The sequence below is a fragment of the Hippopotamus amphibius genome, chromosome 12 (genome assembly GCF_030028045.1).
Source record: "Hippopotamus amphibius kiboko isolate mHipAmp2 chromosome 12, mHipAmp2.hap2, whole genome shotgun sequence".
In the NCBI taxonomy this organism is placed as follows: Eukaryota; Metazoa; Chordata; class Mammalia; order Artiodactyla; family Hippopotamidae; genus Hippopotamus; species Hippopotamus amphibius.
Window position 1 is genome coordinate 49884348 of NC_080197.1, and position 14634 is coordinate 49898981.

At 46.1% G+C, this 14634-nt stretch overlaps 1 protein-coding gene across 1 annotated transcript; it reads right to left on the bottom strand.

Moving 5' to 3' along the window:
• Nucleotides 1–2328: 2328 nt before the first annotated feature.
• Nucleotides 2329–2865, bottom strand: PRND (prion like protein doppel). The gene has a single exon (XM_057702423.1). The coding sequence runs from the start codon at nucleotides 2863–2865 to the stop codon at nucleotides 2329–2331; it is 537 nt and encodes a 178-aa protein (XP_057558406.1).
• Between the last annotated feature and the right edge of the window lie 11769 nt (nucleotides 2866–14634).

Genomic DNA, 14634 nt, shown 5'->3' on the forward strand with positions numbered 1-14634 from the left:
TTAGAATATAAAAGCTTATTTACATTATTATTGTAAATATGTATATTTGTAAATGCAAATGGTAAGGACTAGGAGGTTATAGGGCAAAATGAGAACACTGACAATCAGATGCTGGGACCGTGGGCAGTGTTTTGTTTTGGATTTCTGTTGTAATTTTAGTGTCATTTTTACAATAAATTTACATTAAAAAAAGTCAATGCCCAGAAGAGGCAAATTAATGGTTGGTGAAGTTATTCACATTTAAAATGACTCTGTCAGGAATAATTCAGAAAACCTTCACAATGTCTTACACGGACTAGGCACTTGACCACCCTTTGCTAAAGTGAAAAAGTAGAGTAACAAAGCCTTGACTTGATCTCATAACTCACAAACATGTGCAAAGATGTTCAAACACATACAGTCAATTAAAAGTACCATAAATAAATTTTGCATTTGAATCACTATATACCAATTCACTACACGCCCACTTAAATCTGGCTTCTGGAACTATTAATGAAATGAGAAAAGACAGAAATTATAGAAAATGTACCACATCATGGCCTGAGTGTTTTCACATAAGATGCAGTCATTTTGCTTATGAGGCTGTGTGTGCCCTTGTAATTAAACTCAGGAGAGCTGGACTTGAAATTTCAACATCAGCCTATAAGTACTTGTTCTTTCTGTTTTTATTGCTATTGTTGTTATTAAAAAATTGACATGTAGGAAATAACCTGTATGTGTTCTGGACTTTAGTCTAGATCGGAGGATCCGGAACTCACCAGGACTGTGGAAGATGAGCACAGAGCTAGCAGCGCAAGAGCCACAGAAGTGGGCCTTCCTCATGTGCTGTCAGGGCAGGGCGGCAAGTCCCCCGCACACCCAGGGAAGGTACTCCACTGGGCTGCCTAGCCCCCAAGTCCTCCACCCACTTTCCATGTTAAAAACTTCCAAATGTATCTTTGAGAAGAACACTGATTAGCTGTGGAAGCTCAGAACAAGAGGTGCCATTATCAACACTCATGTTTTAAAATACTTAGGATAAATTGTCTGACAATGCACATTTTTTCACCCTTACAGATGATAATATTTAGCAACTTTTATCTCCAGATATGGTTCAACAATGCCTGGGGTGGGGGGTCAGTCTCTGAGCATACCCCCAGAGGGCCTGTGGGGGCATCTTTAGAACATCAGATTCATTACTTTTATTTAAACTGTATTCATATTTGGTAATATACACATATACAGTTTAATGATAAGTAGAGGTGTATCTGGTTTTGATTGTGGCATGCATGAATTCTTTATGTGTTCTTCCTAAAGACATAGTTTCTTTTTAAGCTTTCTGTCAAGGAATTGTTTTTTTTGAAGCTGTAAGTGGTTCATAGAAATGATGGTCCCTTGCTAAAGTGGCAGTAAAAGAACAGCTAGAGACTGTATGGAGTACCTGTATAAAGGGAGTATATTTAAAGATGCTCACATGCATGTGCCTAAAAACATGCACACAGGGTTGGGGGAACATTAGAAAGCAAACATGCCATTTAGAAATAGTTTCTTAAATACACGGACTATTTCAGAGATGGAAATAGCAAATGCTTATCCTTCTTGTGAAAAAACATCTTTGTGCCGTGGACACACCCTCTGAAGATCTAATCTACTCTGGGAATCAGCTTGGCAATACTACCTTACAAGGAAATATGGGCTTTCATCTAGCTTTTATTTCTGATTTAGTTTAATTCCTTTATTATATCTTACTTTAATTAAACTAATTAATCAACTTCCGTGTAACAAGGTATCAAATACATGGCTATCAGCCTCAGTCTTTTCATGTTTCCAAAAGTGGGACCATACAGAGCAGGAAATCTGGGGTTAGATAAGCCAGGGTTGAATTTTGGCTGTAACACTTTCTAGCTACTTTACCACTTTACTTCTAGGTGCCTCAGTCTCCTTATCTATACAATGGGAATAACACCTACCTCTAAGAGTTGTTGGGAAGGATTTTGAGGTGTTGGCACAATCCCTGGTGCATTCTTTCATCTGCTTACCAAACATTTATTGCATGACACCGTGCGCCGGAGGCTCCACCGAAGCTGAGAGTGCAGCGATGAAGAAGCCACCCTCAGGCAGAGCCTGGAGAGGACTGATGCCCACACATTTATCAAATACAAACAAGCACCTGTGTGAATATTTGGGCTCCATTGAAGTGAGTGCTATTTGAAGCGCTGAAGTATCAATCGCTGCTTTTTGGTACCTTCAGAACACATGGGGGTTTGGGGCTGGGGGAGAAGAACTGGGATAACTTGCTCAGGGTTTGCTCGCCCACTCATCTCTGTGGCTGCCAGCCTGGCTGCAAGCTTATTTCACAATAAACCAAATGAGAACCATCAGGCAGAGCATCATGGGCTGGTCCAGAGTGACCCGAAGCCCTGCTCCCCTTTCCAACCAAAAGTCGCAGCGCTTGAGGGAGCAGAGCTCCCTGATCAGCCGCCACAGGACCCGCTCGTAAAGCTTGTTGTCTTGCTTCTCGCCGGACAGCTGCTCCGGGTTTGCTGCCTGGGTGGCATTGATGCAGCTGGTGACAAGCTTCTCCTTGGTGATGTTGGCCTCAGAGCAGCCGTCGTAATGGATCCCGTCGGGGAACTGCCTGTAGTTGGCCTCATAGTACCTATTGCCTTCGGCTCCGAAGTCGATGTCCAGCTTCTGGCCTTGCTTGATGAAGGCGCCTGGGCGGATCTCCGCAGTGCGGGCCTCTGTGACCTGCGAGGTACTTGGCAAGGCCTTCCGGCTCCACTTGATTCTGTGCTTTATGCCTCTTGCCTTGACTGAGGACACCTGGCTGAAGAGCAGGACACAGACAATGGCCAGCCAGCAACCACCCAGATGTGTCCTCATTGTGTCAGAACCTGCAACAGAAAAGGCCAGAGCAGTTAACTCCCCCGGTGGGGTTCCCAGCCTCCCCGGCCCCCTCCCGCAGGCAGGAGATTCTGTGAGAGGAATGGCATTCTTGCACCTTTTACATTTTTCCTGAAGCATAATTGTTTTCCCAGGCTCGGGCTGCAGAGAGTTAAGTTAATACCAAGTTTCTTGCTTTTGCCTGGGATTATATCCGTTCAGGATGGTGATCTTGGTTTTCTCAGACATCAGAAGCTGCAATGGGCAACTTGATTATTCAGGGATATCCTTTCCAGTCTCACCCCTGGGGACAGTGTGAGCCCACCCTCCCCTCTCATCTAGCTTCTTATTGCACGTACTACGTGCCAGCCACTGACATTACCTAACTTGTCTCACATGGGGTAGGTACATTATTATCCCCATATTATAAGATTTTTTTTTTGATGTGGACCATTTTTTTTTAAAGTCTTTATTGAATTTGCTACGATATTGCTTCTGTTTTATGTTTTTCTGGTCTCTAGGCCTGACCTACACTTTATAAAAGTTTTACCGGGATTCAGAGAAGTTAAGTAATTTCCCCAGTGCCACACCACATGGTGGATGAGTCCAGCTCTGTCTGATACTGTTCCCTTGTGCCCACTTGCCAGGCCCCACTGCCCTTCTAGGCTGCTGGAGGGGATGGCACTTGAATTTTGTGCTTTTGATTCGCTGGGCATGAAGGGCAGCTCCAATGGCCCCTAAGCTAAGTGACTAGCAGGGCCTGTGAGGAATTTCAGAAGAAATGAGATGACAGGGAAGACAAGAGGGCTTGGGAAAGCTCTGTGAGTCAAGGTGGCCACAGCTCATCTGAAAGGCTACTGATGACCTCAGGAAATATCCCTCCCCCTTAAGCCCCCCGGTCTGGTCGTTGGTCACATCTGGTTCCTGAAACTACAATAGCTATTGTGGAAATCCACCTCTGAAAGTCAGCTGTTCAGGGCGTTCCAGCACCTGGACTTTGTCCGTGTGGATCAGGAATACAGAAGGAGTTACTATAGCAGAGCATGTAAGCTCTTAGGCTATCTTCTAGAAGAAGATTTACTGAGCCCATGAGTGCCAGAGCTGGAGGAGGCTGAAGAGTTAGCTTGCTTAGGCCCTAACACACCCTCCCTGAGTACTCCTAAAAATGACTAGCACTTCTCTGTTAAAATGTTCAGCTCTGGTGTGACACTGGTTCTTGTGCAGAGAAAGAGGCAAAGGCAACCCAAGTGCACATCCACGCTCCTCTGGTCTCCTGCAAAGAGGCCTCTGCTGGCCTCTCTTTACTTGCAGGCATCACCTAGTCGCTGCTCCAGGGTGAGCACGAGTGTGCCGGGCTTCCAGCGTCCACCCCTCACTGCCCGCGATCACTGTGAGCTCAGATGAACTTTCTCCAAAGAGATCCAAGCACAAAGCAAACATTCATTAATCTCCTGAAGGGGTCACACCCATGTCATCAGCCCATACCCTTTGGTAGGAGAAATCTTAAATAAGAATAATCATATAAATTATGGATCATCAAATTAAAGAAAGAAAAGCATAGAGATCTTGAGAAAGAAGTAAGCCTACAGAGGAAAGGGCTTAAAAGCTAAAGAAAATCCCAACTGGCCAACCTTAAACTAGCATTTTACTGCAGCACCAAAACATAGGCAGGAACACCAGTGATGTTTGAATGTTCTCACAAGTGTCCCCAGACTTGGGACCCATCCCAGGAGGTGAGAGTAAAGAAATCTCTGCATGGTTTGCAGTCTGATTAAAAATGAACAACCCTGGCCACAGAAGTGGAATGCACATGCAAACGCTGCCCCCCACGTACCTTGGGATCTCTCTGGGAGTGCAGGCGCCTGTCCTCTTGCACACCTCCTGCAAACACTCCTGAGCCTGCCCAGCTATGTAGGAACTGCAGGGGGAGGTGCATTCCTGCTGCTTTCCAAATATGGGAGCCCTTCCCTCCCTGACAGGACCAATCAGGGGTTCCTGAGTTCTTCTTTGCCTTGAGACAGATGAACACTTTCATTACTCTTTACTAATAAATGCCACGTGAAGGACTTGATGAAGTCCAGAAAGACTTGAGAGGTACCTTTTATTTATCTTATTTATTTACTAAAAATATTTTAAACTTACTATTTCTGGTTGATTATAAAGGATATAAATGAACAGCCAGATGATGAGGTACATAGGACAGGTCTGGAAGGATTCCAAGTACAGGAGTTCCCATGGAGTTTGGGGTGCACCACTCTCCCCAAATGTCAGTGAATTCACCAACCTGGAAGCTCTTCGAACCCTATGCCAGAAACGGGATAAACCAAATATTATAACAAAAGATGCTTCTCTCACCCCTATCACTCAAGAAGTTACAAGGTTTTAGAAGCTCTGTGCCCAGAACTGGGGATGAAGATCAAATATGTATTTCTCATTATATCACAACGTCACAGCTGTATAGATGCCTGGCTGCATCTGTCCAAGGAGTCTGGTTAAGGCTATTTTTTAAAATTAATTAATTAATTTTTATTGGCTGTGTTGGGTCTTCGTTGCTGCGTGTGGGCTTTCTCTAGTTGCAGAGAGTGGGGGCTATTCTTCATTGCGGTGCATGGGCTTCTCAGCTCTGCGGCTTCTCTTGTTGCGGGGCACAGGCTCTAGGTGCACAGGCTTCAGTAGTTGTGGCACATAGACTTATTTCCTCTGGGTCATGTGGGATCTTCCTGGACCAGTGATCAAACCTGTGTCCCCTGCATTGGCAGGCAGACTCTTAACCAATAGCCATAACCAGGGACTTCCCTGGTTAGGGCTATTTTTAAGACTGATATTTGGAGACGTGCCTTTTAAGTCAAAATGAGAAGTGGTAGAAGGAAAATGCCTTTCCTTCAGTATCTACAAGAGGGTGCTTTAATCAAGTCTTGCTGGATATGCATACTGTCTTGAAGCTAAAGACCAGTTTCAGAAGCCAAGGGACCTTTGCTGGGCAGCCTCTGTGGGAAGGATCAGGTCAGCAAGAGGGCGAGAAACCAGCTGGACCACATGACCCATAGCCTGGACCCACAGGGAGTGAGGGGCAGCTTCCTCGGCGTAGCTTCCATGGAAAAGCAGGGCTAACGTTGGGTGAAGGCAAGTGAGAGGACTTGCCAGGATGTTGAGTTGCTGGGACCATGAGGGAATGCTTGAACCAATGAATTCTTCCACAGGCCAGCAAGTTGAAGCTTTATGGAAACCCAGGGGACAGAGACAGGGGAAGATGAAACGCACACCATTCAAAGATGGTGGGGGCTGAGAGTGGGATTCCTGGGAGTGCCTCCCTCTCTAGTGGTGCCGAAGCCTAGAGGGGAGGGGCTGAAGGGTCTGCCTCTCTTGGCACAAGGGCTGTGCCGAGTTGTGCATAGGTGAGTGAGTGAAGGAACTCACTCAGGTATCCCTGTTACAACCTTTACTGCAATGCCAAAGCAAAAGTGAATTCTGGGATTTCCCTGGTGGTGCAGTGGTTGAAAATCTGCCTGCCAATGCAGGGGACACATTCAATCCCTGCTCTGGGTAGATCCCACATGCTGCAGAGCAAATAACCCCATGCACCACAACTGTTGAGCCTGTGCTCTAGAGCCCGTGAGCCACAACTATCGAGCCTGTGTGCCACAACTACTGAAGCCTGCGTGCCTAGAGCCCGTGCTCCTCAACAAGAGGAGTCACCACAATGAGGAACCTGTGTACCACAATGAAGAGTAGCCCCTGCTCATAGCAACTAGAGAAAACCTGTGTGCAGCAATGAAGACCCAACACAGCCAATTAAAAAAAAAGGTGAATTCTGGATGTGAGACTGGATTCAGATTTACCTGTAAATCGAATATGACCTTTACCCTGAATATGACCCAATCAATGGTCGCCACACTTCAGAGCCCTCTTTGAAACCACATTAAGTGGCTGCTTCCGGGATGGCCAGCAGATGATGCCAGAAGAGTTTACAAAGACTTTCCCCCGGAAGGCGGCAAACTCCAAATCAGAAGCTGTCCCTGCAGGGCTTCCCCTACTCTAGGTGGATTTTTGACCTCCACATGGGCCTTTCTTTCTCCCCTCCCTCTACTTTTAAAATTTATTCAATTTTCCTCTCTTAAAACAAACAAACAAAGAAAAAACAACTTTTTCATTTTCTTCCTAGAATCATAGACATTTTGGTTTCTTGAACATATACATACACACACTATTAGTAGTGGAAACTTAGTATAAACTATTTGCAAAATACAGAAGAGAGGAAGAAAAAGAATATTTTGCTACCCAGAGACACGTGTCTGTAGGGTAATAGTTAGGTTTGGGATGTTTAGGGCTGGAAAGGACTCAGAGTCCTCTAGTCCAGCTCCTTCGCACTATAAGGTCATAGGTCCCAGATAGGCCCGAGGTCACCCAGCCAGGAGGCTGTGTTGCCCCTGCAGGCCCATGGCCCTGTTCTGAACTCTGTGTACTGTCCACCCTGCCTGTCCCCATCTGGTGCAATCACCTCCAGGCCCCCTCCGCTCCAGGCCCACTCCATTCCCCTTCTTTCTATTCCCTTTCAGAGGAGGACTTTGCCCAGAGGGTGGTGGGAGGTTGGTTTAGAGCTGATGAGGCCGCAGATTCCTCGTGTCAGTGAACAAAAGACTGTTCTCGGAGGCACAGAGGAGGGTAGAGGCTGTGGGAAGACGGGAGGAGCTCTGGGAGCTGTAAACCAGATGCAGAGAGTACAGAGCTTCTCCCACCCTGCCTGGGGCCTGGCTCCGCCTGTGAAGCGAACAAACAGCCCAAGAATTAGTGAGAGAACATTAGTTTCTCCAAATGAGCTGAGAGGCCAGGGCTGCGTGCACCATGTCTTCCAGCATCGATATTGTATTAGGAAAATAATTGGATGTAGATCATCTTTGAGAAAACCGGGAGAATGAGGCTGATTCCAAGGGGTTGGGTGCTCCATGATGCAGAGGACTGTGACATATTTCTCTTCCACATGAATAGCAGAAAATTATGTGGATTAAAAAAAAGCAACAGGAAGATTGGGATTGCCATATATACCTTACTAATAAGAAAAAAATAAACTGTACACTTTAAATATATGCAGTTTATTGTGTGTCAATTATATCTCAATAAAATTCTTTCTTTCTTTCTTTTCTTTCTTTCTTTCTTTCTTTCTTTCTTGCTTGCTTGCTTGCTTGCTTGCTTGCTTTCTTTCTTGCTTTCTTTCTTGTTTTCTTTCTTGCTTTCTTTCTTGCTTTCTTTCTTGCTTTCTTTCTTTCTTTCACTTTATTGGCTGTGTTGGGTCTTCGTTGCTGCCCATGGGCTTTCTCTAGTTGTGACAAGCGGGGGCTCCTCTTCGTTGCGGTGCTTGAGCTTCTCATTGCGGCAGCCTGTCTTGTTGCAGAGCATGGGCTCTAGGCTCGTGAGCTTCAGTAGTTGTGGCACATGGGCTCAATAGTTATGGCTCACGGGGTCTAGAGCGCAGGCTCAATAGTTGTGGTGCATGGGATTAGCTGCTCCTCTGCATGTGGTATCTTCCTGGGGCAGGGATCGAACCCGTGTCCCTTGCACTGGCAGGCGGATTCTTACCCACTGCGCCACCTAGGAAGTCCCTCAATAAAATTCTTAAAAAAAAAAAAGAAATCAAATAATATCACTCCTAAGCTTAAACCACTTCAATGGTTCTTCTCCATTCTTTGCCTTTACTCTACCTACACTCTCATTCTCAGCTTCCTTTTTTCCTCCAGGAAGCCATGAGTTTGCCTGTCTCAGGACTTTTCAACTCACTGGCCCCACTCTGGAGCACATCAGGTTTTAGCGTGGCTGTCCACTCTCTTCCTTCAGGTCTTCTCTTAATTATTTTCTCCTCAAGCCTTTCTTAAGTTTCCTACCCAGAGTGGTTCCCCTCCCCACGTTACTCTCTATGCCACAAGAAAGAAAAAAAAGCAGCAGGGAAAGACTGAGTTCTAGAATGCACGTGTGGATCATGATTATATCAATTCCTTGTTTGAGTAGATCTTGGACCCTTCTGAAAGCATTTAGAAATAAATAAAGTGATCGTGAAGATAGAAGATGCCAGGGCAAAATAACTGTATCCAGAAAGGTTAGTGTGTGGGAAGATCACCCACCTTATCTTGGCTTCTTGAAGATTTATCAAGTGTCTGTTATGTGGGACTGCATACAGGTGAATAAGACAGCTAAAGTAGCTCATGGCCTAGTGGTAGAGAAAGCACTGAAATGTGTTGGAAAAAAATACTTTTTAGATAGCTGTGTAGCTGTCTAAACAGCGATACTCAATTTTTTCTTTTTATTGACATCTGCTATACACACAGAAAGCTGAACACATCCTAAGTACACAGCATTATGCGTTTTTACAAACTGAATACACCCATGCAATGTGCACCGAGATTAAGAAGATGAACGTGACAAAGCCCAAAGTCTCCCAAATCCCCATCAGGTCACTGCCCCTCCCCCATAGTGACCACTGTCCTGACTCCTTATACCACAGATTAGTTTTGCCTGCTTTTGCACTTCACATAAGGAGGATTATTTAAAACACAATCTTTTGCATCTGTCTTGCTCAAATTACACCTGTGAGATTCACTCACATTGTGTGTAGTTATTGCTTGTTCATTTCACTGTGAGATTTCTCCATTCCCCTGTTGGTGGGCATTTGGGTGTTTTTGGCATGAAGAGCCAAACATGAACATTCTGGCATGTGCCTTTTGGCGGACCTGTGGTCACGTCTCTGTTGGATGTGTACTCTGATGGGTAGACTTGTTGGGTTATAGAATATACCTATGATAATTTTTCATATTCTTAGAATTTTGACTATTGCTTCATGCAAATCTTAAATATCACCTCCTTCTCTAGCTTGCTCACTCCTCCCAAGCACAGTTAGGGGTCTTCATGTGGGTTCTCATAGCACTTGGCACATAGCCAAGCAGTCATCTGGAGCATGCCACTGCTGTCCATATGTTCAACTGAGCACACAGAAGATGAAGGGCTGTGTTTCATCTATATTCCTTTACCCCACATGTAGCACAGTGCCTAAAATCTAGATGCATCTAGATTGCCTTTATCCCTTCATTATCCGTGGCCTGGTTGAGGACGCTGTCGCCAGAGCTGCGCATAGATCAAAGCTGCCAAGGTGGGCTGAGCGCCAGAGGGCAGGCTCAACACTCCAAACTGCAGCATGCCAGGATATATACAGGCAGCAAGAGGAAATTTAACAAGGATAAATGCAACTGTTTTATAATTTGAAAAAAGAAAATCAAGGGTACTGTGGTGAAGAATTGTCATGGGGTAGTTTTGAAACTCCGTGGCAGAGAGTTGTCTGCAAAAGCAGGGTGAGCCACTAGGGGAGCAAACACTTGCAGAGCATAGGCTGCCCTAGTCAAAGATCATTTCCTCTGCGGTGCTGCCCTTCCCTGCTCAGGCCACAGCTGGTGTCTGGAGCTGGGCTGTGGGGGACTGATTTAGGGCAGGGAGATGGGAGGGAGTAAGGGTTGAGAGGTGAGGAATTCCCTGCTGGCACATCAGGGATCGCTGAAGGCAGTCACTCATCTTGGGCATCACCAAACGTTTGTGGAGTAGGATGCTCATAAGTGAGAAGATAGAGCAGCACTGAAGATTTGGAGCAGGGGTAACAGCATGAGGGCCATGGGTTTTTTTCTTTTAAATAAATTTTATTTATTTATTTATTTATTGGCTGTGTTGGGTCTTTGTTGCTGCCCATGGGCTTTCTCTAGCTGCAGCAAGAGGGGCTACTCTTCATTGTGGTGCACAGGCTTCTCATTGCAGTGGCTTCTCTTGTTGCGGAGCAAGGGCTCTAGGTGCACGGAGTTCAGTAGTTGTGGCACGTGGGCTCAATAGTTGTGGCCATGGGCTGTAGAGCGCAGGCTCTGCAGTTGTGGCTCATGGGCTTAGTTGCTCCACGGCATGTGGGATCTTCCCAGACCAGGGATTGAACTCGTGCCCCCAGCATTGGAAGGTGGATTCTTAAGCACTGTGCCACCAGGGAGGTCCCTGAAGTCTGTGTTTTAAGTTGCTCTAAAAGGACTGGACTGGGAGAGGGCCGAAACTTTCACCCGAAGATTCTAAGAAGGGCAGAGAATGCCAGATTAGGCCACCTTGTTGAAGTTCCTCATTTAGCCTCCCACCACTTTTCTTATGTCTTTTATATTTTTGTAAAGCATGATAATTAAAGCATAATTTGATCTGTGGTTTGTCTTCTCTCCCTAATATGCAGGAAAATGTGCAAAAGGAGAAAGGCCTTCCCCAGAGTGAGGTTACCTGGAACAGGTAAGAGGGGCCATGTATTGTGTCAGGGCAATGACACCTTCATTATCCACAGTGCCCTGCATTCTCAGGGGAGGCCCTGGGGATGCTACAAAGAGCAGAGTGTGAACTCGAGACCCAGGTTCTCATTCTCACCTGCCGTTCTCTGCCTCTAGTGACTTCAGTTATCATCTGACAAGAGGAGAGCTTAGCCTTCTTTGTCTCAGAAAACAAATGGCATATTTACTGGGCAGGTGGAAGATCACACTGAGAATCAGTTTCCACGTCTGTGCAGGAGGTATCACTCTGCACCCCCTCCCCACAACTAGGGCCTATCAGACATTGCTTGGCACTGCTGGAATCACAGAATTCAATACAAATCTTTTGCCTGAAATATTATAAAGGGAAGTAAGCTAAGGTCTAAAAACTGCTTTGGGTGCACGGGCATGTGTTATGTTAATTATTGGCCTGCCAGATACTAATGAAGGATTTACTGCTATGAAGGCAACTCACAAAGGCTGAAGAGGCTTTGTGCCAGAGGCTGGGTCTGTGGTGGCCTTCAGCCAGGAGAGAATCAAGCACCAAGACAGTTCACATTCTAGGGGGATGGGGAGGGGGGAATCAGTGGTCAAGCTGCAGAGCCCATCAAACTGGATGATGCAGGGAGAGGTCAATTCTTGATATTAACCCCTTTAGGGACGAGCTTCACCAGCAGATGGGAATGAGGGACCCAACACTGTAAAGAAATGGTTTTATTGAGTAAGGATGCTAAAGGATGGGGTTACTGAAAACGAATATCTTCACCTAATATAAAGATTAAGATAATGACCTTGTTTTTGTTTGTTTATTGTTTATTTTTAGAGAAGGAGGGAGGAAAGGGGAGGATTTGCCAGGACAGTTAAGGAGAAAAAAGCCCCTGGCGCCAAACACCCTGGCGGCCTCCAGCCTGGGGGCTCCGGCAGGAAGTGACTTGTGCTCTAGGGCTTAAGGGACCATGGTTTGATTAGAGAGGGCCACCAACCTATGGGCCCTGGCTGCGGGTCACCTCTGAAATAATACAAGGGAGGCATGTATTGGACAGCGAGTGATAGAGGGTCTGTCTAGGGTAGGAGGCATTTTAGGCTGAGCTTGCTTTTAGGATTTCTGACTCTTCCTCCAGGTTCCCCTTGGAGTCAACTGAGTCGCCTCAAGCTGGAGCCCTGCAGAATCCGCGGGGCACCCTTAGCAGAGGCTGTGGGTTGTGTTCAGTGCCCGAGGACTGGGACATTTGAGCCAAACCCTTAAATATCATCACAAACCAAAGGCAAAGAGTTTCCACAAGGTACTTTGGTGAACATACAACTTGTGTGGCCTCGGACAAGTGACAGAATGTCTCTGGATCTGAGATTTCCTGCAGGGGCAGCTAACTAACTCTGCTTGGTTCTGAGATAAGATACAAGCTGACTTCACTGCAGTCTGCTGAAGGTTGATTCTTTTAACTCAGGCCAGGCAGGAGGATTGTGCTGTGAAAGCAGGAGAGGCAGCACTTAGGGCTAAATCAAGAGAAGGTCAAGACTCCCTACTGGCCACTCCCTTCCTCCCCCCCGGCTCCTGAACCTTCTCCAAAGTCTTGGCCAGGGTTAGAAGAGATGACTTGGGCCTCTAGGTCCTTGTTTCTCTGTGTGGTCCTGGGACCAGTAGCATCATATCACCTGGGAGTTTGTAGAAATGCCAAACCTCCAAGCCCACGTCAGACCCGTGGCCTCAGAACTGCATTTTGACAAGGAGCTCAGGTGATTTGTGTACACATCTGAGTTTGAGAAGTGCTGCATTTGTAGGCTGGGTACCATTCCAGGTTTAGCTGAGTCTCTCACTAGTGGTGGGCCTCAGGACTCACCTGTGCTTCCAGCTTTTCAGGTAGCAGGTGTTAACGACCTCCTTACACCCCCATTGCCTTTCATGCCTAGACCTCCCAGCTCTCCCCTCCCCAGGGAGAGTTCCAGTCAGGTTTTTAGTCTCCCTAATAGCTTTGTATCTCAGGGCCAGGCCGCCTTTTGTTTTCTTTACATCTTCCTGCAGAGCTATAGAGCTCCATGTGCAATCTCTACGTCAACAGCAGCATGGCCAGGGAGTCTGTTAGAAATGTGCATCCTCAAGTCCCACCCTGCACTCCAGAACTAGGAACTCTGGGGTGGGGCCCAGCAACGTGTTGAACAAGCCTCCAGGAGGGGCCAACACAGGATCTAGTGTGCAACCCTTAGGGTCTTGTTCCAGTGAGGTTTCACAGGACCAGCGTGGCACCAGCTAGGAGCTTGTGAGGAATGCAGAACCTCAGGCCCCCGTCAGGACCTGCAGACTCGTGAGCACACTGAAGTTTGAGGAGCACCGGCTCTCGAGGAAAGAACAGCTGCACTAAGGCAGAGGTGAAGCTTGTAGACTGGGTGTGTGCAGTGAAAGGTGTGGCTTCCTGGAGAACAAGGCCAGGCCTCAGAAGTGGAGCAAAGGATGGAAATATAAGCTTAATGAAGGAGGAGTGGAATCCTCCAGGAGGAGTTTTGAAGAGCTAGAGAGGGACTGACCTTTCTCAGGTAACTGTGTAGGTCAGTCATGCTTAGACCAATGCAAGGTGAGGGCCTAAGCTTGTGGAAGGTCAGGTCCTGTCCAGATTAAGGCTCCCACTAGGGTGGGAAGCAGTACAGACCCAAATTCTCTTCCAAAGGCAGAGGACACTTATTTGGTTTTAATCTCAGAGAAAAGAAGGCCAACAAGGGTTGACACCTGGCACTTCTCTGGAAGAACCCTCTGTGAAGGTTAGACTCAGTTACGTAAAACTGATTTAAAATGTTTTTTTTTTAGCAAAAATTCCTTTAGCACAACTCACAGGAGTTGGAAGTAACAGGAAGAAAACACGGTGGCCTGAGAAAGATACAGATGTGTATTATCCACTTTGGCCCTCCAAATACCTATGTTTTGAATGATTGAAGCCTTCTCAGTGGGCTATTTTTGAGAAATTATGATTGGCAGATAATGAAGTTCATTTTTAAATAATTAGAAATATGGCCAAAAGGGCAGCAGGAAAATAGTGCTAGAAATTTCAGTGTTAAGGATCAACAGTGAGTAATGTTTTGAGACTTTGTATATGTCATTTGTTTTAATAGTTTTGTGAATGATGGGGTTTCAAAATGTTGCCTTTTATCTTTTCATTTTTAGTGCGGAGTTGATCCTCTGCTTAGATACTGAAGGGTACTGGCATTTGCTAAGGTATTTAATAAATATAATTTCAACCAGTCATTTTTTTATGATTATTTCCTGCTGTTGGTAAATTACAGTTGCAGAAGAAAACCTCTGTGAAGGAAAACTGAGAGTTGGTACCTCACAGCTTCTTCCTTTGAAGGAGGAGGAAGTATATGAAGAATGAGTTGAAAGCCTGTGACAAAGAAAGGTGGCCTATGGACTGTAAGGTGTTGAATTTCAATCCAAAGAGTGATTGTTACCAGGCCTCACAGTTTATAACCTGAGTTGGTG